The following is a 20,576-nucleotide window of genomic DNA, read 5'->3' on the forward strand; positions in this document are numbered from 1 at the left end:
TTGAGTTTTGGTTTTTTGCTTCGTGGCTTCGGTTCAACGAAGGCATTTTCGTTATCTCTTATTGGGGGGGAGGTATTATATATAAGTATATATATAAGTAATAAAGTAATAAATTACTTAAAGAAAAAATCATTCTTAATTTAATAAAAATAGACTTGTACCTTTTTCTTCACACGTCTGCTGTAGAAGTCTACTTTTATTAAATTAAGAATGTTCCGTGTCAAGCAAAGCAAAAGCTTATAGCAAAAATAATTGAGTGTATAATACGAATTTTTTACTTATGTTTATTTTAAATGCTAATCGAATATTTTTTAGGTCTTATATACTTCACAGTAGCTCGAGTAAACCCCAAAATCATACTGAATAATTATGTATATAAAATTAACAACAAGATGAGTGATAGAACCTATTGGAAATGTATTTCTTACACCAGAACGCAATGTAAATGTCGAGTCACCACACAAGGCACAATTGCTAGAATTAATGGAGTTCACAATCATCCGCCTACAATGGAAAGTTGTCATGGTCTTAAGTCTCAGCGTGTTTTTGTCACATATAATAAAGTTGAACGGCGAAGAGTCACGGCAGATGATTTTGTTTATAACATAGATTAATTTTATCAGTTGTTTTTACAATCTACATAAAATCTTTATTTAACGTAATTCCTTTGATTCTCCTGTAAGTCCTGATATAAATAGTTTTTTCTCTACTATAATATAGTTGGTATAACATTATTTAACACTATATAATAGTTAAGTAAGAAAAAAGAAAGGGACCAAAAAATGAAAATGGAACACCTATACCTATGTTTACATATCATAAGAACAAGAATCAGTACCGCTAGAAAATAAAGCTAATATTAAATGAAAGAGGAGAAGAAAATAACATCGAAAACGAATGAAATATCATCCATACGACAATTACCAATACAGCAAGAGAAACATTAGGCGAAACCTCAAGCAAAAGAAACGGGGAATGGTTTGACCAAGATTGAAAACAAATAATAAATAGCAACAATACAGCTAGGCAGAAATGTCTACAAAGTAATTCCGAACAGAAGAGAGATTAGAAAATTTTACAATTAAACCAAACAATACACTCAAGAAAACATGACAAGAACAACACTGAACAAGAACAAAAACAGGACATTTATTAGCGAGAAAGAGGAACTAATGAAAAGGTGAAATGAGCATTTTTAAAAGATCTTAAACTCAGAATAAGAATAAAACCAAGAAGAAGAAATAATGCATCTCATAGCAGAACAACTAGTTGAGGAACCAATATTGAAAGAAAATATATAGGTCATAAAACATCTGAAAAATAATAAAGCGCCTGGTGCAGATGGAATAACTGCAAAACTGATAAATAATGGTGTAGGTACATGTGCTATGGAAGCGTATCCATAAAATAATCTGCCGCATATGGAACCTAGAAGTCATTCCAAAGGATTAGAAAATAGGAATCATATTTATTACGTAGGTACAAGGGGGGAGACAAACGACTCTGCAAAAATTATAGGGGCATAACGGTGCTAAATGTCGCATACACGATATTATCAGGAATTATATACAGCCGTCTTAAATCATTTTTAATTTGTGAATACCAATGTGGTTTCAGACCAAAGAGGTCAACTATAGACCAAATACATAATTATGTTAAGATGTATACATGAAAAATGTATTGAATATAATATACCACTTTACAACTTTTATATTGGATCCTCGTTTGAACCTCCGAACAGTAAACATATCAGCGATTAGCGATAATTGATATTTAATATTAGCTTGTTAGTTTGGACAAAATATGGAATTTTTTTTGTTTCAAATGTAGAATTTTTCTTTATATTTAAAATTTAAACAAAAGTGCAGCTTAAAAGTGTTACTTCTTCTGGACTAAAAACTGTAAGTTTGATTTTCTTATTTCATCTATAACAAATCAAGGGTAAACAACTATTTCGCCGATTTGGCGTGAGGTTAATTACCAGTTCTTCCGGAAATGATCCATTATAAGCACCAGGACCGTAATCAGGTTACTTAGCCCAAGCATGGAAATGGATTCAGCAGCAGGATCTTCCACCATGGATAGTCCTGGCAATTTACTTGTGAACCAACCATCAAAATTATATTCTACAGCTCTTAATCAACCTACAAATAAATTTCCAATCGAAAAACAAGCAATTCTACTTCACTCACTCCCAAACTCGAATATTGAAGTTTACCTTAATGCAGTGACTTGTAAAGTGGATCCCAGAAAAATACATTCTATTTCTAAAATAATAAATGATCGCATTTTTATCTTCTTTACCAGTCAACCGACAGTCGATGAGTTTGAAACGACAATGGGATTGTAGTAATTAATCAAGAACGTATTCAAACCCGAAGACTAATAACTCCAAATGAACGATTCGATTATTTCCAACATATGTCCAAGTATTCCGTACAGCATTATAGAAGAACAACTGAAAAACTTAGGTATACATCTAATAACTCCAATTGACTTTCTCAGGATAGGGGCTTCAAATCCAGCATTCATGCATATTTTTATAACTAACTTAGACAAATTACTCGATTCTATGTCAATTAACCATGAGGATAATAACTATCAAATTTTCTTTTCCATCGAAAAGCAGTTTTCTTACTTATGCAAGCAGCAAGGACATTTTTGATCTCAGTGTCCCAATAAAAATAATCAGACTCCTTCAAACAATACTCAAAATACTGTTCACCTAAACTCTCTACAAGAAGTACACCAATCAGCTCCCCTTTCGACAACTTTTTCTACACAATTCTCCCCTACTGAGACTGAAACTACAGTACAACAATTTGCTCCTTTGTCGATAAATTCCTCTACACAATCCTCTCTTACTGAGGCTGAAACGTCTAGAAAAATCATTACCTCTCAATCAAATAAGCATACTCCGATAAACTGTGACCTGCCCAATAAGACTCAAATGGATACCTTAGATCAAGATACACCCTCATTCCAGCCCCCTAAACGAAACGTATCTGAAATAATACCCCCCCCCCCCAATAAGAGACAACGAAAATGCCTTCGTTGAACCGAAGCCATGAAGAAAAAAACAATAGAAACCTAGTAGAAGATCTTACCAAATGCACCAGTCAGTTCTTCAAAGACTCCAACAATGGATACTTAACACAGGAAGAACTTATTGTCTTCTTTGATGCGCATGGTTCTTCAGATCCTCTCGGTGTCGCCAGAACTTACTCGGAGGATGTCGAAGGATTGATAGATTTCTTAGAGAAAATACATCCTATGGTAAGTCCAAGATATCTTAAATCCCGTTGTTCTTGAATTAAAAACAAAATTACAAAAAAAATTTCAAGTAATAGTTCTACCGATGATCCTAGCGATTCCTCTCCGGAGATTTATTAATTAAACTATTTTCAATTATGTTATTCAATGGAACCTAAATGGGTGCCATACCCATTTAGAAGATCTTAAAATTCTTATAAATAAATTTCATCTATCCGTCCTATGTTTGCAAGAAACACATTTCTAAGGAAATTCGTGTCACAATCTTAAAAACTGAACACCATATTTTAAGAATAGAATGACTGGATGCCATGCTAGTGGGTGTGTAGCTATCTATATCCATAAATCATTCGAAGTTGACTTAATCACTTTAAAAACTGATCTTGAAGCAACAGCCATAATTCTTAAAGGATCTCGAAAAGTAAGTATCTGTAATCTCTATATCTTCCTGGCCAAGATCTATCTAAAAATGATTTAGTTAATCTTTTTGAATCGATTTCGCAACCTAGAATAATAGTAGGTGATTTCAACTCTCATAATTTTTTGTGGGGAGCTAAAACAGTGGACTCTCTAGGCCGTAAAATCGATCAAATTATATCAGAACTTAATATATTCTCTTAATATAAAACCCTAATAAGACCGGTACTCACATATGGCTCAGAAACCTGGACACTTACTAAAAGAGAGGAAACGTTGTTAGCCACCTTCGAAAGAAAAATCTTGCGACACATATATAAGGGCACAAAAGAAAACGGAATATGGCGAAGACGATACAACTCTGAACTATACAAAATATACCAGGATCCGGATATTATAACATTCATCAAAATAGGACGGCTGCGTTGGATAGGGCATGTAGAAAGAATGGAAGAAGGCGAAATACCAAACAAAATATTCAAACAGATGCCAGTAGGAAAAAGAACAAGAGGAAGACCGAAACTGAGATACTTAGAACAAACAGAAAATGATATAACAACCTTAAAAATAAAAAACTGGAGAAAAAAAGCACGAAACAGATCGGAATGGAGAAGAATCCTAGAACAGGCCAAGACCCAAAAAGGGTTGTCGAGCCAGTGATGATGATGAATATATTCTCAATGACGGACGCATTACCAGATTTTGCAATATTTCTACAGGTGATGGGTCTCCACTAGATTTATCTCTTTGTGATACTTCTGTACAGCCATCATTATCTTGGGAAGTTATGTCTTATTTATATGAAAGCGATCATTTATCTATATTAATATCTAATATTAATCACAGACCCTTATCTATTCCCATTGATAAATGGTCATTGAAAAATGCCAAGTGGCCTGTTTACTCTTCCTTGATTTCAAAATCTGTATTCAACTTGATATCTCCTTTTGATGAAGAGGCTAAAATTGACTTTTAAAGTATCGAGTTTTGTACAATGCATAACTTCTGCTGCACATAAATCTATTGACTTTGTTTTCCCAAAAAATCATAATCCAGTCAAAGCTACAGAAGATTCCAAAAGAGCCTTCTAAAAGCTTAAGAGATACCCAACCTTAAACATAAAAATAAATTAGAATTTAATAGACTACTGGCATACTACAGATATGTCCTAAAGCAGAGTAAAAAAGAAGCCTGGAAAAAATATATATCTTCCATAAATTCGTCTACTCCTACTACAGATGTTTGGAAAATGGTTAACAGAATGTATGGAAACAAATCTTTCAATGCTATCCACTACCTAGAACAAGATACTAAAACATACTCATCAAAAGAGTAGATAGCTGCAGTTCTAGCAAATACATACCAAAAACAATCAAGTGACGAAAACTTACCAATACATTTTTTAAATCATAAAAAGAACTTTGATGGGTCTAATATTGATTATGACGATCACACCAGTTCAACTTTAAATGTGGAATTTATAATGGACGAGCTCCATGAATCTCTTAAACAATCAAAGAATTCAAGTCCCGGACCTGACAACATCCCAACCATATTTCTTAAAGCTTTACCTGTTGAAGACAAGCAGTATCTACTTTTTTTTTTTGGGGGGAGGTGAGAATCTTCAAAAAGACCGTCTGGGAAGGTGTCCCAGGTGTGTCGGATTCAGCCCGGCACGCTTCACCGCGTGGCGAGGCCGCCTACCGACTAAACTCACCCCCTCTTCCCCCAGCCGACGGGTCTGGAACCGCACTTCGCGTGTATGTCTGACCTGCCGACCTTACTCCTAATTCCCTCTGGCCTTTCTGCGTGCATTCCATTGGTTTGGCGGCCTCCTATCCTCCCCCCTCCGCAAAAGCCTCGCGGCAGACTGGTCGGTGAAGTGACCGTCCGGCGCAACTCATTTGCGGGTCGGGCGACCGAGCTGCCGTCCCTCCATGATGGAACTAGCGAGACAGAACCAGTTGGTAATTACGAGTAACGCCAAACATTCTTATTTTCATAAATTCATTCATTCAATACACACATTCATTCAAAACTCAAGATTTAAAACACGGAGGCAGTCGGCATAGGTTGGATGTAAAAGGTCCTCCCCTGCTAACTGCCCCAGGATGGACACGGGTAGAACAAGGAAAACATAAATCAAAACAGAAACAAAACAAGAAACACAAGAGGCACTCAGTCTGGGTCGGATGTAAAAGTCCTTCCCTTACTGAATGTCTCTTAAGACATACACCACAGTTAAAGAAAATTAGAGTAAAAACGGTAAAATGTTGTATAAATAAAATTGGTAAATAAATAAATAAATAGATAAAACAAAATATATAAAATAAAATAAGGGCAGTCAACATAGTTTGGATGTAAAGGGTCCTCCCCCGCTGACTGCCTTGACGTACATGACACAAACACGTGAAAAAATAAATAGTGACGGTCATCCCGCTTGCAGACGCCTCTCTTTTTCCTCTTTGTGTTTGATTGTCTTGGTAACAAAAGCAATGACCAGGTCGAAGTCTCTCTTGCTATCGACAGCTTTATCGATTAACTCGTGAGGCTCGCCTAGAGGGGATCCAAGACCCAGCTGTAGCTCGGTACGCCCTGCATGATATACAGGGCACTCGAACACAACATGCTGCGCGTCGTCCACCACTCCACACTCGGGACATAGATCGTCCGCGGTCTTCCCTATACGGTGGGTAAATTTCCTAAACGATCCATGTCCCGTCAAGAACTGTGTGAAGTAGTAGTTAACGCGCCGATGCCGGCATTCGTACCACCTCACCACATCCGGAATCAGGGATCTCGTCCACGCCGCCTTTCCGACTTCGGCTGTCCATTCCCTCTGCCACGTCTGTAGACTTCTCGTCCTTTCCTGTGGTCCTGAACCTATTGCCCCATTGCCCCTTCGGTACATTCGGACTCTTTCTCCGGCCAGAATATGCACCGGTATAGAACCAGCCACCACCTGTAAGGCTATGGTTGATACGGTTCTGTACGCGCTGCACACCCTGATCAGAGGTTTTCTCTGAGCCCTAAGAAGCATGTCTTTGTACTTTGTCATTCGAAGGACCTCGTGCCACACTGGGGCCCCGTACAACACTATGGACAGGATTGATTGCAGCATCACTGTCCTTTTCTGAGATCCCGGACCTCCTATATTTGGCATCAGTTTATTTAGCGTGGAGGTCCTTTTTTCTGCCTTCCGACATACTTCTTGTACGTGTTGTCCGAATGTAATCCTGTCGTCAAATATTATACCTAAGTATTTCACTGTCTTCTGGGGTCTTATTGCGGAGCCTTTGTATTCAAATAAAATATCATTTCTTTTTCTCGGTCCCCTCAAGATTATGGCTTCCGTCTTCTCTACTGCTAGTTTTAGGTCATTTCTTTCTATCCAGGCCGCGGTCTTTCGTATTGCTCTATTTACTTTTCCTATTATTCCCCAATTCGTATCGTCTTCGACTAGTAAAGCTAGATCGTCCGCGTATGCAATCGCTCTCACTCCACTCTCCTTGTTTACTTCTAGTACCCCGTTATATAATATATTCCATAGTAAAGGTCCCAGGACTGACCCCTGGGGTACTCCCGCGGTCATCTCAAGCAGTATCTACTAGACCTGTACAATTTTATTTGCACAAAAAATGTCTTTCCCGTTGATTGGTATAAATCTATCATAATTCTCGTACTTAAAAATGGTAAAAGTAAATCGAGTCCAGAATGTTACAGACCCATCTCTTTAAGATGTTCCATGTGTAAACTACTCGAGAAAATGGCCAGTAATAGAATACTGTGACACGTCGAGGAAAATAAACTTCTTAGCTCATTTCAAAGCGGTTTTAGAAAAGCTAGGTCTACTACTAATAATATAGTAGACATAGAGTCTGTAGTACATGAATCATTTGGCTGAGGGCAGGACTGTTTAGCTGTTTTCTTCGATATAACTTACGCCTATGACACAATTTGGAGACAAGATATTTTAAGTACCTTGTCAAGCTGGTCAATTTAAGGAAACATCTTGAATTTTATTCGAAACTTTCTCCTGAAGCGACATTTCCAAGCTCGAATAGACAGTACTTATTCTGATATTAAAACTCAATCAAACGGTCTTCCTCAAGAGTCCACTCTTAGTGTTACTTTATTTTTTATTGCAATCAATAATATTGCCAACTCACTTTCACCTCTAGTCAAAGCCTGTCTATTTGTGTACGACCTTGTCAACTACTCAAGAGGGAAAAATTTATCATCAATATCACATCATAGCCAAAGAGCCATTAGCAAACTAGAAAACTGGTCTAATACTACTGCCGACAACGTTGTAAAACAAGCAATTGAGAAACCAATTTCATTGTCAATGTCTACTTGTCACCACATTGATGTCAAACAATATTTTAAAAAGAAAATATTAAACAAATGGCAGGAAACATGGGATGTCTCAAATTCTAACCTTAAATCGATCAAACAAACTGTCCTACCATGCAGGCTACCCATGAAAAGAAGAGATCAAGTTATCATCTCCAGACTACGACAAACCTTTGTGTTACGCGTGCGATAATGATCTAACAGTACATCACTTATTAGTGATCCGTTGTACACATTTGAAAGACAACATCAATAGATACCTACAACAATAATAGACATTCTAAGTGAACATAGTGACCACAATCGTACCATACTTTTTTGGTTTCCTCAGGACTAATCAACAAAATCTAATTGTATTCTTTGTTTTTTTATATTTATGTTATCTGTAAAATCTACCATTGCTAATAACCCTTGTGCTTGAAGTAGTTTCAAATAAAAAAAATTATATTGGTTTCAAACTGGCTTGTGTAGTTAAAACAACTATCCATGTTAGGAATACCGAGGGAATTTGGGGAAATATACCGAGGAATATACAAATGACTTTGGAAGGTTCTAAGGTCATGGTGATAATAGATGGAGATATGACAGAGGCATTTGATATTGAAAATGGAATCAGGCAAGGTTATGTCTTATCGACAATATTTTTTAATCTAACTTTAGAAGCTATTATTAGAAAACAAGACATGAACGGCTGTATTAATACAAGATCCACTCAAATATGGACATATGCAAATGTTGTTGCCATGGAAGCCACTGCATTTGGTCTAAATATAAATCAAAGAAAAAGAAAATATATGGAATGCACAAAGACGAATCGACTAGGCTCAATAATCAATGACAGGAAAAACATCAGTCAAGAAATACAAGCACGGATTCTTAGGGATAAAAGTGCTTTTATGCAAAAGTGGACCGTTTAAACCACTGATGAAAATTAATTGAGAATATTTGAGAAAGATATTTGGACCAACCCATTGTAGCGGTGGTTCGTGGAAAATAAAAATGAACTTTGAGCTGGATAAATTATTGCATAGCGCAGAGATCGTTATATTTTTTAAGTACTGAACTGGCTTGGCTACTTAGAAAAAATGCCAGATAATCGAGCTGTAAAAGTAATCCAGAGATTGAAATCGCAAGGAAATAGGACAAGAGGAAGGCTCCATAAAAGGTCGCTGGACGATATAGAGGAAGATCATAAAATCTTGAACATCATGCAGTGGCGAAGGAAAGTATCCGACAGGGGAGAATAGAAAAATGATGTTAAGCAGGCCAAGACCTACAAAGGGTTTTAATGCCATTAGGATGTTAATTTTACTACAAAAATTATTAAAACAACATCTACCATAATTGATTATATTATTGTCTCAGATTTCTCACTTCTTGATCTACGCTCTACAATTATTTATGCAGGACTACCTGATCATGATATTGTGATATTGACGATTTATGTAATTTCAGTAAATTTTAAATTGTAAATTGTTATTGATATTTTTTGCCTTTTCTAAGATTTGTCCATAAAATTGTACAATTTTCAGTGATAATAAAACGTATTTCTATTTCTCCTTCTATTTCAAAAACGTTAAATAAATATTTTTCTAAGCAGGTAATATTATTTATTGTACATTACACTATTCTTATATATTGTAGAGTCGAAAATTATTTAATAAAAATATTTTTAGTTAAGTTTGTTCTATATATTTAATTGCAAACTACACTTAAAAAATTCTGTAACTTGCTTTCTAGCACACCCAGAACAAAACTTTTATTCAACCTGAATAACACTTTTACAATTACACTACAGGTATATTATTACTCTGGGACATTTAAAGTTTATTTTTTATATTTCTTCTATTAATTTAAAAATGTATTTTTTACAGCTTAAGTTAATTTATTGCTTTTGTCATCTTATGGGTTTATTATAATTATATCGCTTATTTATGAAAGGATATAGGTGACTAGTTTATGTATTGAGATTATGGCGAAAATTTGTTTTCAATACTTATATCTAACGTTTAGTCATAAAACAATATAAGTCTTCAGTACTGTTGGTAGGTAGGCAGCCAACAGAATATTTCATCTATTTATACTTACATCGTTTCATAAATTTGCCGCTGATCTTTGACTGGCGCTAGTAGCGTCATGAACACAGCAATTTTACTTGGTGATATATTACAAGCAGGTTGTTTTGTTGTTGTTTATAGACAAATACTTTGATATTTCGGCGATTGTTGTGTAAAATACTATTTGATTTAATATGAGTGATACTGAGAACATTACAAAAAAGAGAAAGAAGGGAATTAAAAACCAAGATAAGTAGAAAACTTTTAAAATTAAGAAAAATCGGTTGTGGGGACAACCATATACAAATTACCAAGGACACATGGTTCCAGGAAAGGCCATTGGAAAATCTTGCTCGTAAGTTTTAAATGTTATTATCATTTTTGTAGTTTATTGAACAATTATTTTATTGAAGATGAAAGTCAAAATGATTTGAGAAATTGAGATAGTGAAAAAATTATACTTTTTCAACCAAAAACGAACAAGATATTTATCTGCAAGCTTTAATAGAGTTGAAAGTTATTAAGAAGAGACGGCCTTGTAAAATAGAAGCATCACAAAGAACTTCATTCTTTGACTATTTTGTATTAGTTAACACAGAGCGACGCAAAGTTTGTCAATATGAATTTTTAAGTTTACATGGCATAAGTTCTAAATCAGTACAAATCTTACACGTTCTTTTGCATCTCGGAAAATCTCCTAAAGATTTGAGGGGTCTACAGAATAATAGAAAAACTGTACCTGATGACGCTCTAAAAAATTTTATCGTAGCGTTCAAAACACGGAAAAAATATTTCATTACCGTCGATTCCAGTTCAAGATTTTTTTTATTTCCGTCAACTATCAGTATTCATAACTTAAAAGAAAACAGTGCCCAGTTTTTTTTTACCAGGTCCAAATAAAACTTATTCTTTTATTTTTACCTATTTGAAGCAATACATGCCTACCATAGTAAAAGAACTTCACCTCTACAGTGACGGCTGTGGTGGACAAAATAAAAACAATGTTATGATCTGATTTTGTCTTGCGCTTACTGACAGAAATGTTTGAAAAAATTGTCCACAAATTTTTAATTCGTAGCCACTCTTTCTTGCCATGTTATCGAGACTTTGGCTTGGTAAAACGCAAACTCAATGGCATGGATAGGCTGTATACACCAAGCCAAGTTTGTGAAGCAATCTTTAGTTCTGCAAAGGGGCAGAAATATACTGTACAAATGGACATTACTAATGACATTTAGGATTTTAGAAATTGGTGGTCCAAATATTACAAAAAAACGTGCCTTTCTATTGAAACTTCCGCTACATCTATTCAACGTTCACAAAAGGAATCATTCGGAGTTTCCAGTTTTATGGAGTTCCGCTACAATCATACAAAAAAAGGACTTATTGAAGCATTAAAGTTTATCGATGGAGCACTAACCAGTTCCTTTGTTCTAAAAAGTCAGAACACCTAAAAAGTTCAACTTTCAAAAAAAAAGAACTTATCCTTAGGGAAAAAATTCCAATTAAAATTAAAAAAATCAATGTTTTTTAAAAGATAACTAGGTATCTTCATGAAAATTATCAAGAATTTTATGAGAAAATAATTGGTTAGCCAACCACTAAAGTGGAAAGTATTGACGTATGGGTATCTTGTAAAAAACTGCTTATTGTTTATTTTTGTGAGTTAAAATATTTCATTTGTTAATAACTGATAATAAAGTTTGTCAAACGTTTTTTTATTAAGTTGAACAAATATGGCCAAAAATAATAGTTTAGACGTTTTTTAAAATTATTTCGTGAAAAGATATGTCAGACGAATAGAGTAACACAACAAATATCTATTAAAAAACTAAAATCAATATACATACAATATTGTTATCAAACTTATAATAAAATAATTCATTTTCCATAAAAAATCACAAATTTTTTATTTGTTTCAAATATAAACACTTTTCTCAAAACTTCATTCTTGTGACAGATCCTTTTATAAAAGAGATTCAATTTTTCCAATATATGTATACACCAGGGAACTAACCGATAGTTGCTTACTTATTGGAAAAATAGCTTCAAAAGTCGATTTTTTGAAAATATTAATAACATTTCTAAAAATGCACAAGTCTTTGATTTCGCGTTAAAATATTGTAAAATAGGTTTGCAAAAGTACAAAAATAATCGAACTAGGAAATTATTGTCAAACTCCACAAGGAAACCAAATTCCTGTAGTTGGCTGACCATGAATCACAAAAATTTTAATAAAAAAAAATTCCTTTATTATATATATATATATATATATATATATATATATATATATATATATATATGTATATATATATTACATACATATATATATATATATATATATATATATATATATATATATATATATATATATATATTTGGAATTTATTTTACGGAACATAGGAATTTTATAACATTACAATGATTAGCTGATTTGCAATTAACCAGTGTAAATTTCAATATAACGTCGCGATGTTTTATAATTAATTCATTTGTTTGACTGGACTCCCTCTCCAGTCGATATTTTTCGACTGCTGCGCACGTGCGCACTTTACCAAACGCAAACGATCATCGTATAATAAAATCTCGCATCTCGCCAAGGCCAAGCCGCCAGAATAAAAACGGAACACAGGTATGGTACATATCAACTCGCCAAAAACCTACAATTTTACCTACCAATTTTAACCAACCTACGTAGATATGGAATTAAAATATTATTTTACTAAAAAAAATTGTTATATTTTATTTCCAAAATGGCATGAAAAAAAGTAAATTTCTAAAAATTAAAATAAAAACGAATTCCAAAAATAACATAATAATAATATTAAAAAAAAAATTCAACGTAATAGAGGTTCAAATATTCCACCTCTTTCTGCAGAGCAAATACCAAATCTGTTGTACAAAGATACTGTCATATCTCTGAGTAGTTCCGGTCTAATGCTTCCACAAAGATGAATTATTTTGTCCCTCAATTCCGCTAAATTTCGGGCTCTTTTAAAACCATGTCGATAAACACTCACTTTTAAATAATATCCCCAAAGAAAAATATCATTTGGGGATAAGTCTGGTGATCTGGGAGGCCACTTGATCGTACCACGAGAAGAAATTAATTTATTTCCAAAAATGGTTTCTAAATAATTTTGAACTTCTCGTGTATTGTGAGCAGGACAGCCGTCTTGCTAAAACCAAATATCGTCAAAGTTGACAGGAAGTAATTGAACTGCTGGAATAATTTGATTTTGCAACAATTCTAAATATTTATTTCCCGGTAAATTACCATCAATAAAAAATGGACCGACGATATAGTCCCCCAAAATACCTGTCCAAACATTAAGTTTTTGGGGATATTGTGTTCGTACTGGAATACTAAATTGTTTATTATGCCGAGACCAATATTGCACGACAGAAGGATTATGTTTCCGATGTAACGAAGATGTCGATTCATCGGTAAACAAAATGTTTGTTAACAATGTTCATTATCATTTTGTTTATTCATCATCAGTTCACAAAATTCCATGAGTTTGAAATTGTCTTCAGCTAATACCTCTTGAGTTGTTGAAACTTTAAAACAACGGTAACCATTCCATTTCAAAATATTCCTGACAGTCCTATTATTTATGTCAACTTCTTCAGTAATAGTTTTGCTTGAACAAGGATCACTAGTTTCTGCAACACTACAAACATCAATCAATTTTGCCGAACTTCGTTGATTATTTTCTCTCGTGGTAGATCCGTACATTTTCGACAGTTTTGTACACAACCAAACGATTCAAATTTTTTAATAATACGACTAATAGTTGATTGTGTCGGTATTGGCCTATCTTCATAAGCACAAGTAAATATATTTATAATGTCACGGTAGGAGTTGCCCCCAAAATACCATTTTAAAATTTGTACTTTTTCTTCGTTTGTATACATGGTTTATGGTTCGAAACACTACTTTAATTTCAGCTTATGGCGATATAATGAGAAGCAAAGGGTAAAGGTATTTGATTTGCTCGGCCAGTGATGTTCCTTGGGACTGCTGCCAAATCGATAGATACCTTCGGCAAAAATCTGTAGATTTCGATATATCATATACATCCTTTTAAATTTTAAATTATCAACAATATTTGGAATAATAAATATATTAAACTATACATTAACCAACTCAAATAATATCTAATGAACACAAACAAAATTGTTATTAATAAAACATTATTATTATCTGCACAAAAACACAGAAACTCGGTGGACGATACCACAGTGTCGACGTACGTTGCCGAATACGCTGCTACAAATCGCGAAAGAGCAGCAATCCAGTGGAACAAACATATTATTTATAAAACATCGCGACGTTGTATTGAAATTTACACTGGGTAATTGCAAATCATGGGATCTCAGTAATTGTATTAAAAATCTCTATGTTCCGTTAAAAAGCTACGAATATGGGAAACCTACAATGGCCCTATTCATCGACTTTAAACAAGCGTTCGATAGGATAAAGCGCAAAGAAATATACAAAGCACTACGTGAAATGGGAATTAGTGAAAAACTCATAAGAATGGTAAAAGTGACACTCCGAAAAACAGAGAATAGGGTTAAAATAAATGGCGAAGAAACAGATAAGTTTGAGGTCAGTGAGGGGGTGCGACAAGGAGACCCACTGTCATCGCTGTTGTTCAATATCGTCCTCGAAGTTACCATCAGAGAAGCTGGAATCAACAGGTCAGGACTTATATATCAAATAAAACACCAATGCTTAGCATTCGCTGACGACATTGTACTGATAGTCAGAAGTAAGCAAGAATTAAAAGAAATAGTAAAAAGATTAGAAATGAAAGCGAGAAAAAAAGGGATGTACATAAATGAAGAAAAGACCAAATATATGGAATGGACAGAAAGAGATTACCTACAAGAACAATATCTGACAGTAATAACAGATGAAAAAACATATAAATTCGAAGAAGTAGAAATATTCCAGTATTTAGGAGCGACATTCACGAGAAGACCAAATATGAAGGAAGAAATCCAAGCGAGAATTATGGCCGGTAACCGTTGTATTTTTGCACTAAACAATTTATTAAGAAGCAAAAACATATCTAGAAGGGCTAAGATAAGAATATATAAGACAGTAATAAGACCTATTGTATTATATGCCAGTGAAACATGGACAATGAACAAATCCGAGCAAGTCTTGCTGCAAGTCTGGGAAAGAAAAGTCCTCAGGAAAATATTTGGAGGTAAATTATGGAATGGTATATGGATAAAAACACCAAATATGGAATTAGAGGAGATGTATGGAGAGCCGAATATCGTAGGGATCATAAAGTCACAAAGACTGAGATGGTTGGGACACATCCAAAGGATGGAAAACACGAGACTGCCAAAAAGAATGCTAATGGGAGGAATAGGAGGGAAAAGGAAAAAAGGCAGACCGAAAACCAGGTGGAAGAAGGATGTTGAAAAAGACAGAAAAACTTAAAATACCAAACTGGAAAAATAAAGCAACAAACAGAAAAGAATAGTAACCCAAGCCATGGGCCTTCTAGGCCTGGAGAGCTAAATTATCTATATATATATATATATATATATATATATATATATATATATATATATATATGTTCCGTTAAAAACTTTCCAAATGTATATATATATATATATATATATATATATATATATATATATATATATATATATATATATATATATATATATATAGGGTAGGTGGGGGTAAAAGTCCGCACTTTATATATATGCAATATTTGCCACACTTTTGATTGCAGTATACATATTAAATTTGTCAGGCCATTAGGATAACTAATGCCCTTAGCTCTAAATATAAAACAACAGCTAAACAGCTGTAAGAAAAAAAACTATAGCGGAAAGTACAATATTTTACAAATCGGATTCTTGCCCCATTAATTGGGGCAAAAGTCCGCATAGCGGATCTTTGCCCCCTTTGAATAAAAATAATTTTATAAAAATAAAAATTAACAACGTATCAAATAAAAATCTTTATTTTGTCAAAAAACATGATCTAAAAACTTATAAACATACAAACAAGTAAATATATGACCTAAACACAAAAAGATAAAAAATAAAAGAAATTTTTAAAAGCTGAAACACTTTTTAGGTTACAACTAGTGCAACATTAAATCACTTAAATCGGTTGAAAAGCTCACAAAGTCCTTAAATCTAGCAGAACTGCCTAGCAATGGCTTGGAAAGTTTCCTTATAATGTCTGTCTTGTTAACAAAAAACTCTTCTTCAGTTTCTGAAAAACGCATTGTATTGGGTGCCCTTCTATAATAAATACCACTGTAACCCTCATCTACTATTACAGTAATTCGCATAACATACATTCGAAATGAGTCCTTGGTTTTGCCGTAAACTTTTACTATAGCAAACTCTCCTGGACTTAATTCGGATAATTCATTATCAGCATCACTTTCAGAAAAACTTGAATTGCTGCTACTATCATGAAGTGATATTTGCGCGTCCGAGTCAGAAGAATATTCATATTCCTTTTTATTTAGTATATTTTGTTTTTCTTCAAATACTTTTCTTACTGTATTTTTATTTTCCTTAATGCTTTCCTTCCTTTTTTTCTCGTTTATTTTGTATTTCTTCTCCAGCTCTGAGATTTCCATTTGCTCTTTATGTGGAGTAGATGTCAGAAGTGTAGATTTCAATCCTTTTCTTGTTCGTTTTCTCTTTTTTGTTAGTTTTGGCAACGGAATGATATCTGACGGTAACGTAGTAGACATTTCATTTTTCGAGCTTCCGGGTTTTGATTCCCGGTTACTTGAAATGCTAGCTCTATCTGGTAGATTTTCAACATTTCGTTCTTCTGCTTCACCACTTGCTTCTTCTGCTTTACTATTTAGTTCTTCTGCTTTGTCATTTTCCTGACTTTTGTCTTCGTCAAATACAATTCTTAATTGTGTATCTTTATTATTTCGGTCAAGATCATCTACTTCTTCTTGCTCTTGTTCAGTTACTGAAGAAGGTAAAAAATCTTCTTCAGTAAAGATATTTTCATCTAAAGGGAAAATACCTGTCATTTTAAATCCATTAACAGCTTTTTCTATAGTAGCAGTTTTCTCATAGGCCTGCTTAAATAATCCAGCGACGTGGTATTCTGTGACTACTTGACCGGGATTAGATGTGGTCCAATTATCACACAAATCATCATAGTAAGCTTTTAATGGCCTAAAAAAGTTTCTGTCCAGTGGTTGAGTTCGATGGCTGCTATGAGGTGGGAGGCTGAGCAAATGGATGTTATTATTTTTTGCGTAAGTGATGGCTTCTAGAGTGGTATGGGATATGTGGTTATCCAAAATTAATAGCACTGGGCTTTCAGCGGAAGGATTTGTATATTTGCGAAAGTGCTCCAAAAATTGAAGAAACTTAACGGAATTCATGTATCCAGAATCAGTTACAGCCAAAACAGAACCAGCTGGAGCGTCCTTTATCAAAAGAGGATTTAGTCTTTTGCGTGCGAAAATAAAGAATGGTGGAACATAGTGTCCTGTTGCACTCATAGAACATGCAGCTGTCACAATTCTTCCTTGCTCTGCAGCTACATTTTTTGCTACTTCTTTTTTTCCAGTGGGAGCAACATGTTTAGGTAATTTATTTGGCACTGTTTGTAGACCAGTCTCATCCATGTTGTAGATTTTATTCGCTGGAAATTTATATTTCTCCAAGACAGATTTTAAATTTTAAAAATACTGTGTCAATTGATGTTTGTTGAACCCCATGGTCCTAGCTACACTGGTTTTTCGTGGTGTACGTAGTGAAAGGCGGTTTCGTTTCATAAAATTTCTAGTCCAATCTCTACCTGCTAGTTTTGATTGCTTAGAAAATTGATGCTGAATACCATTTCGTTCTGCAAACTGATATGCCAGAAAACGAAGCGATTTTAGGGTGAGCCCATAGAAACGTAAGTCTAAAGCTTTACAATGGTCCACTATTTGCTTTTCCTGTTCTGGAGTAAATACAGGTCGAAATCTACCCAAGAAATTAACGCTTCTGTCCGCTTTTAGCCTCTTTCGAATGGTAGATTCATCATAGCCAAGAGTTCTACCTATTTCTCGTGTTGATAGACCCCTTTCCTTTAAATGTTTAGCCTGCATAAAAACATCGTCTGTAAATGGTCTTAGGTTCTCATTTTTTCTCTTGTACGTCCTAAAACAAAAACGTAATTTTTACAAACAAACAAACAAAAACGTAATTTATACAAACTTCTAAAAAAAACTTTATGAAATAAGTAAAATTCTAGATAATAAACAAAAACTTCCTTAATGAGGCAAAAATCCGCATGCGGATCTTTGCCCCTTCCGACATGCGGACTTTTACCCCAAAGTTCACTATTAATTTTAGCTAGGCTTGTTTGGAACAAACTAACCTCAAATTAAAGATTTTGTGTCTTAACATTATTTGCAATAAACCGGCTTACATAAATTAGTTAAAAGACTTTTTAGAAAAATAGTTTAACACATACAATCTTCAAAAGAATGAATAAAAAAATTAGATTAGAACAGCAAAATTTAAAACTTACCTCATATTTTCGTTAACTACCGCCGCACGAAACACGTGTATAATCTACAGCGCTGTTCGAAAGGTACTGACCGATCCATGTGTGAATCAAGTTAATATATTCGCTCTGTCATCTAGAAAGCGTGTGCGGATTCTTACCCCATGCGGACTTTTGCCCCCACCTACCCTATATATGTTCCGTTAAAAACTTTCCAAATGTATATATATATATATATATATATATATATATATATATATATATATAAACTAAGGTACACTCGAAGAGTGGTGGGTTTTTCGGTCAAAGTGGAGAAATAAAAGACAAAGACGATGGCTACTTCATCTATTTATTGAAGACGTTTCGCTTTCTGCTCAGAAAGCATCATCAGTTCATCTAAAAAGAACAATATGAAACCAAACATCCATAGAGAAGTTATAACCAAAGTGTGTTACCTTACAAAGACATGTAGCAGTCAGTGATGTTAAAAATATGAAAAAGCTTACAAAGCTGGACATTCAGAGTTAACGTTGTATATAACAATTAATTGAAACTAGGTAAAGTTTGCAATTTGACAAAATTAGCACAGCAAAAGAACATGTGATAAAAATACATGTATATATAAAAAAAAATTTTATAAAAACTTAGTAAAAAACATTAAGGTTTATTTTAAAGTGTAAAGAACTAGAAAGATCATTAGATTGCACTTCCAACAAATTTATTTAAAAATTATATTTTAATTTTAACTTTAGGTAACATTATAAGTTATTAAAGATTAATAGTAATAAAGAAAAAAAATGAAGTTACCAGTCTTTAGCTTACTGAGGCTCGTTGGTAAATGAATTTAAAGGTTTGACACCCACGCACAACAACGTGAGTAGAAGTGGCCTTGAAGTCACAATGACATAAACAGCAAGGCAAGTTACCAACCTCTATGTATTAAGGCGGTATATTCAAAGAATGTGATAAATTTGGTTGACAACTTGTCGTTAAAAAACCAAGCAGTGAAAGGAAAAGGTGGTTAAGATCACCATTTAACCCTACAGTGATTGATCTGTCAACAAAGAACAAAGCAAGAGAAGTCAATCCAATATATCATATATTGTAATATTATGACGTCACTAGTTAGCCAGCTAACAGGTGAAGATTAATAAAAAGTAACTTACTTTGCTGTTTATGTCATTGTGACTTCAAGGCCACTTCTACTCACGTTGTTGTGCGTGGGTGTCAAACCTTTAAATTCATTTACCAACGAGCCTCAGTAAGCTAAAGACTGGTAACTTCATTTTTTTTCTTTATTACTATTAATCTTTAATAACTTATAATGTTACCTAAAGTTAAAATTAAAATATAATTTTTAAATAAATTTGTTGGAAGTGCAATCTAATGATCTTTCTAGTTCTTTACACTTTAAAATAAACCTTAATGTTTTTTACTAAGTTTTTATAAAATTTTTTTTTATATATACATGTATTTTTATCACATGTTCTTTTGCTGTGCTAATTTTGTCAAATTGCAAACTTTACCTAGTTTCAATTAATTGTTATATACAACGTTAACTCTGAATGTCCAGCTTTGTAAGCTTTTTCATATTTTTAACATCACTGACTGCTACATGTCTTTGTAAGGTAACACACTTTGGTTATAACTTCTCTATGGATGTTTGGTTTCATATTGTTCTTTTTAGATGAACTGATGATGCTTTCTGAGCAGAAAGCGAAACGTCTTCAATAAATAGATGAAGTAGCCATCGTCTTTGTCTTTTATTTCTCCACTTTGACCGAAAAACCCACCACTCTTCGAGTGTACCTTAGTTTATATTGGATTGACGGTCGTACTCCTTTTCTCGTATATATATATATATATATATATATATATATGTTCCGTTAAAAACTTTCCAAATGTATATATATATATATATATTATTGTGATATTTAAAGTCTTGGTGCGCC

At 33.7% G+C, this 20,576-nt stretch overlaps 1 protein-coding gene across 20 annotated transcripts in view; it reads left to right on the forward strand.

The window, feature by feature from the left end:
* LOC140445580 (uncharacterized) overlaps positions 1-20,576 on the forward strand; it is a 538,348-nt gene that overhangs the window by 324,460 nt on the left and 193,312 nt on the right. Inside the window, exon 5 of one of the 20 annotated variants that reach the window (XM_072537714.1) lies at positions 316-629. The exons of the other annotated variants lie outside the window; for them this stretch is intronic. Coding sequence (XP_072393815.1) covers positions 316-614 — 299 coding nt within the window. The 3' untranslated portion in view covers positions 615-629. Of the gene's footprint in view, positions 1-315; positions 630-20,576 lie in introns of those variants that run through there. 20 annotated transcript variants of the gene reach the window in all.

This window comes from Diabrotica undecimpunctata, chromosome 7 (genome assembly GCF_040954645.1).
Source record: "Diabrotica undecimpunctata isolate CICGRU chromosome 7, icDiaUnde3, whole genome shotgun sequence".
Lineage (NCBI taxonomy): Eukaryota > Metazoa > Arthropoda > Insecta > Coleoptera > Chrysomelidae > Diabrotica > Diabrotica undecimpunctata.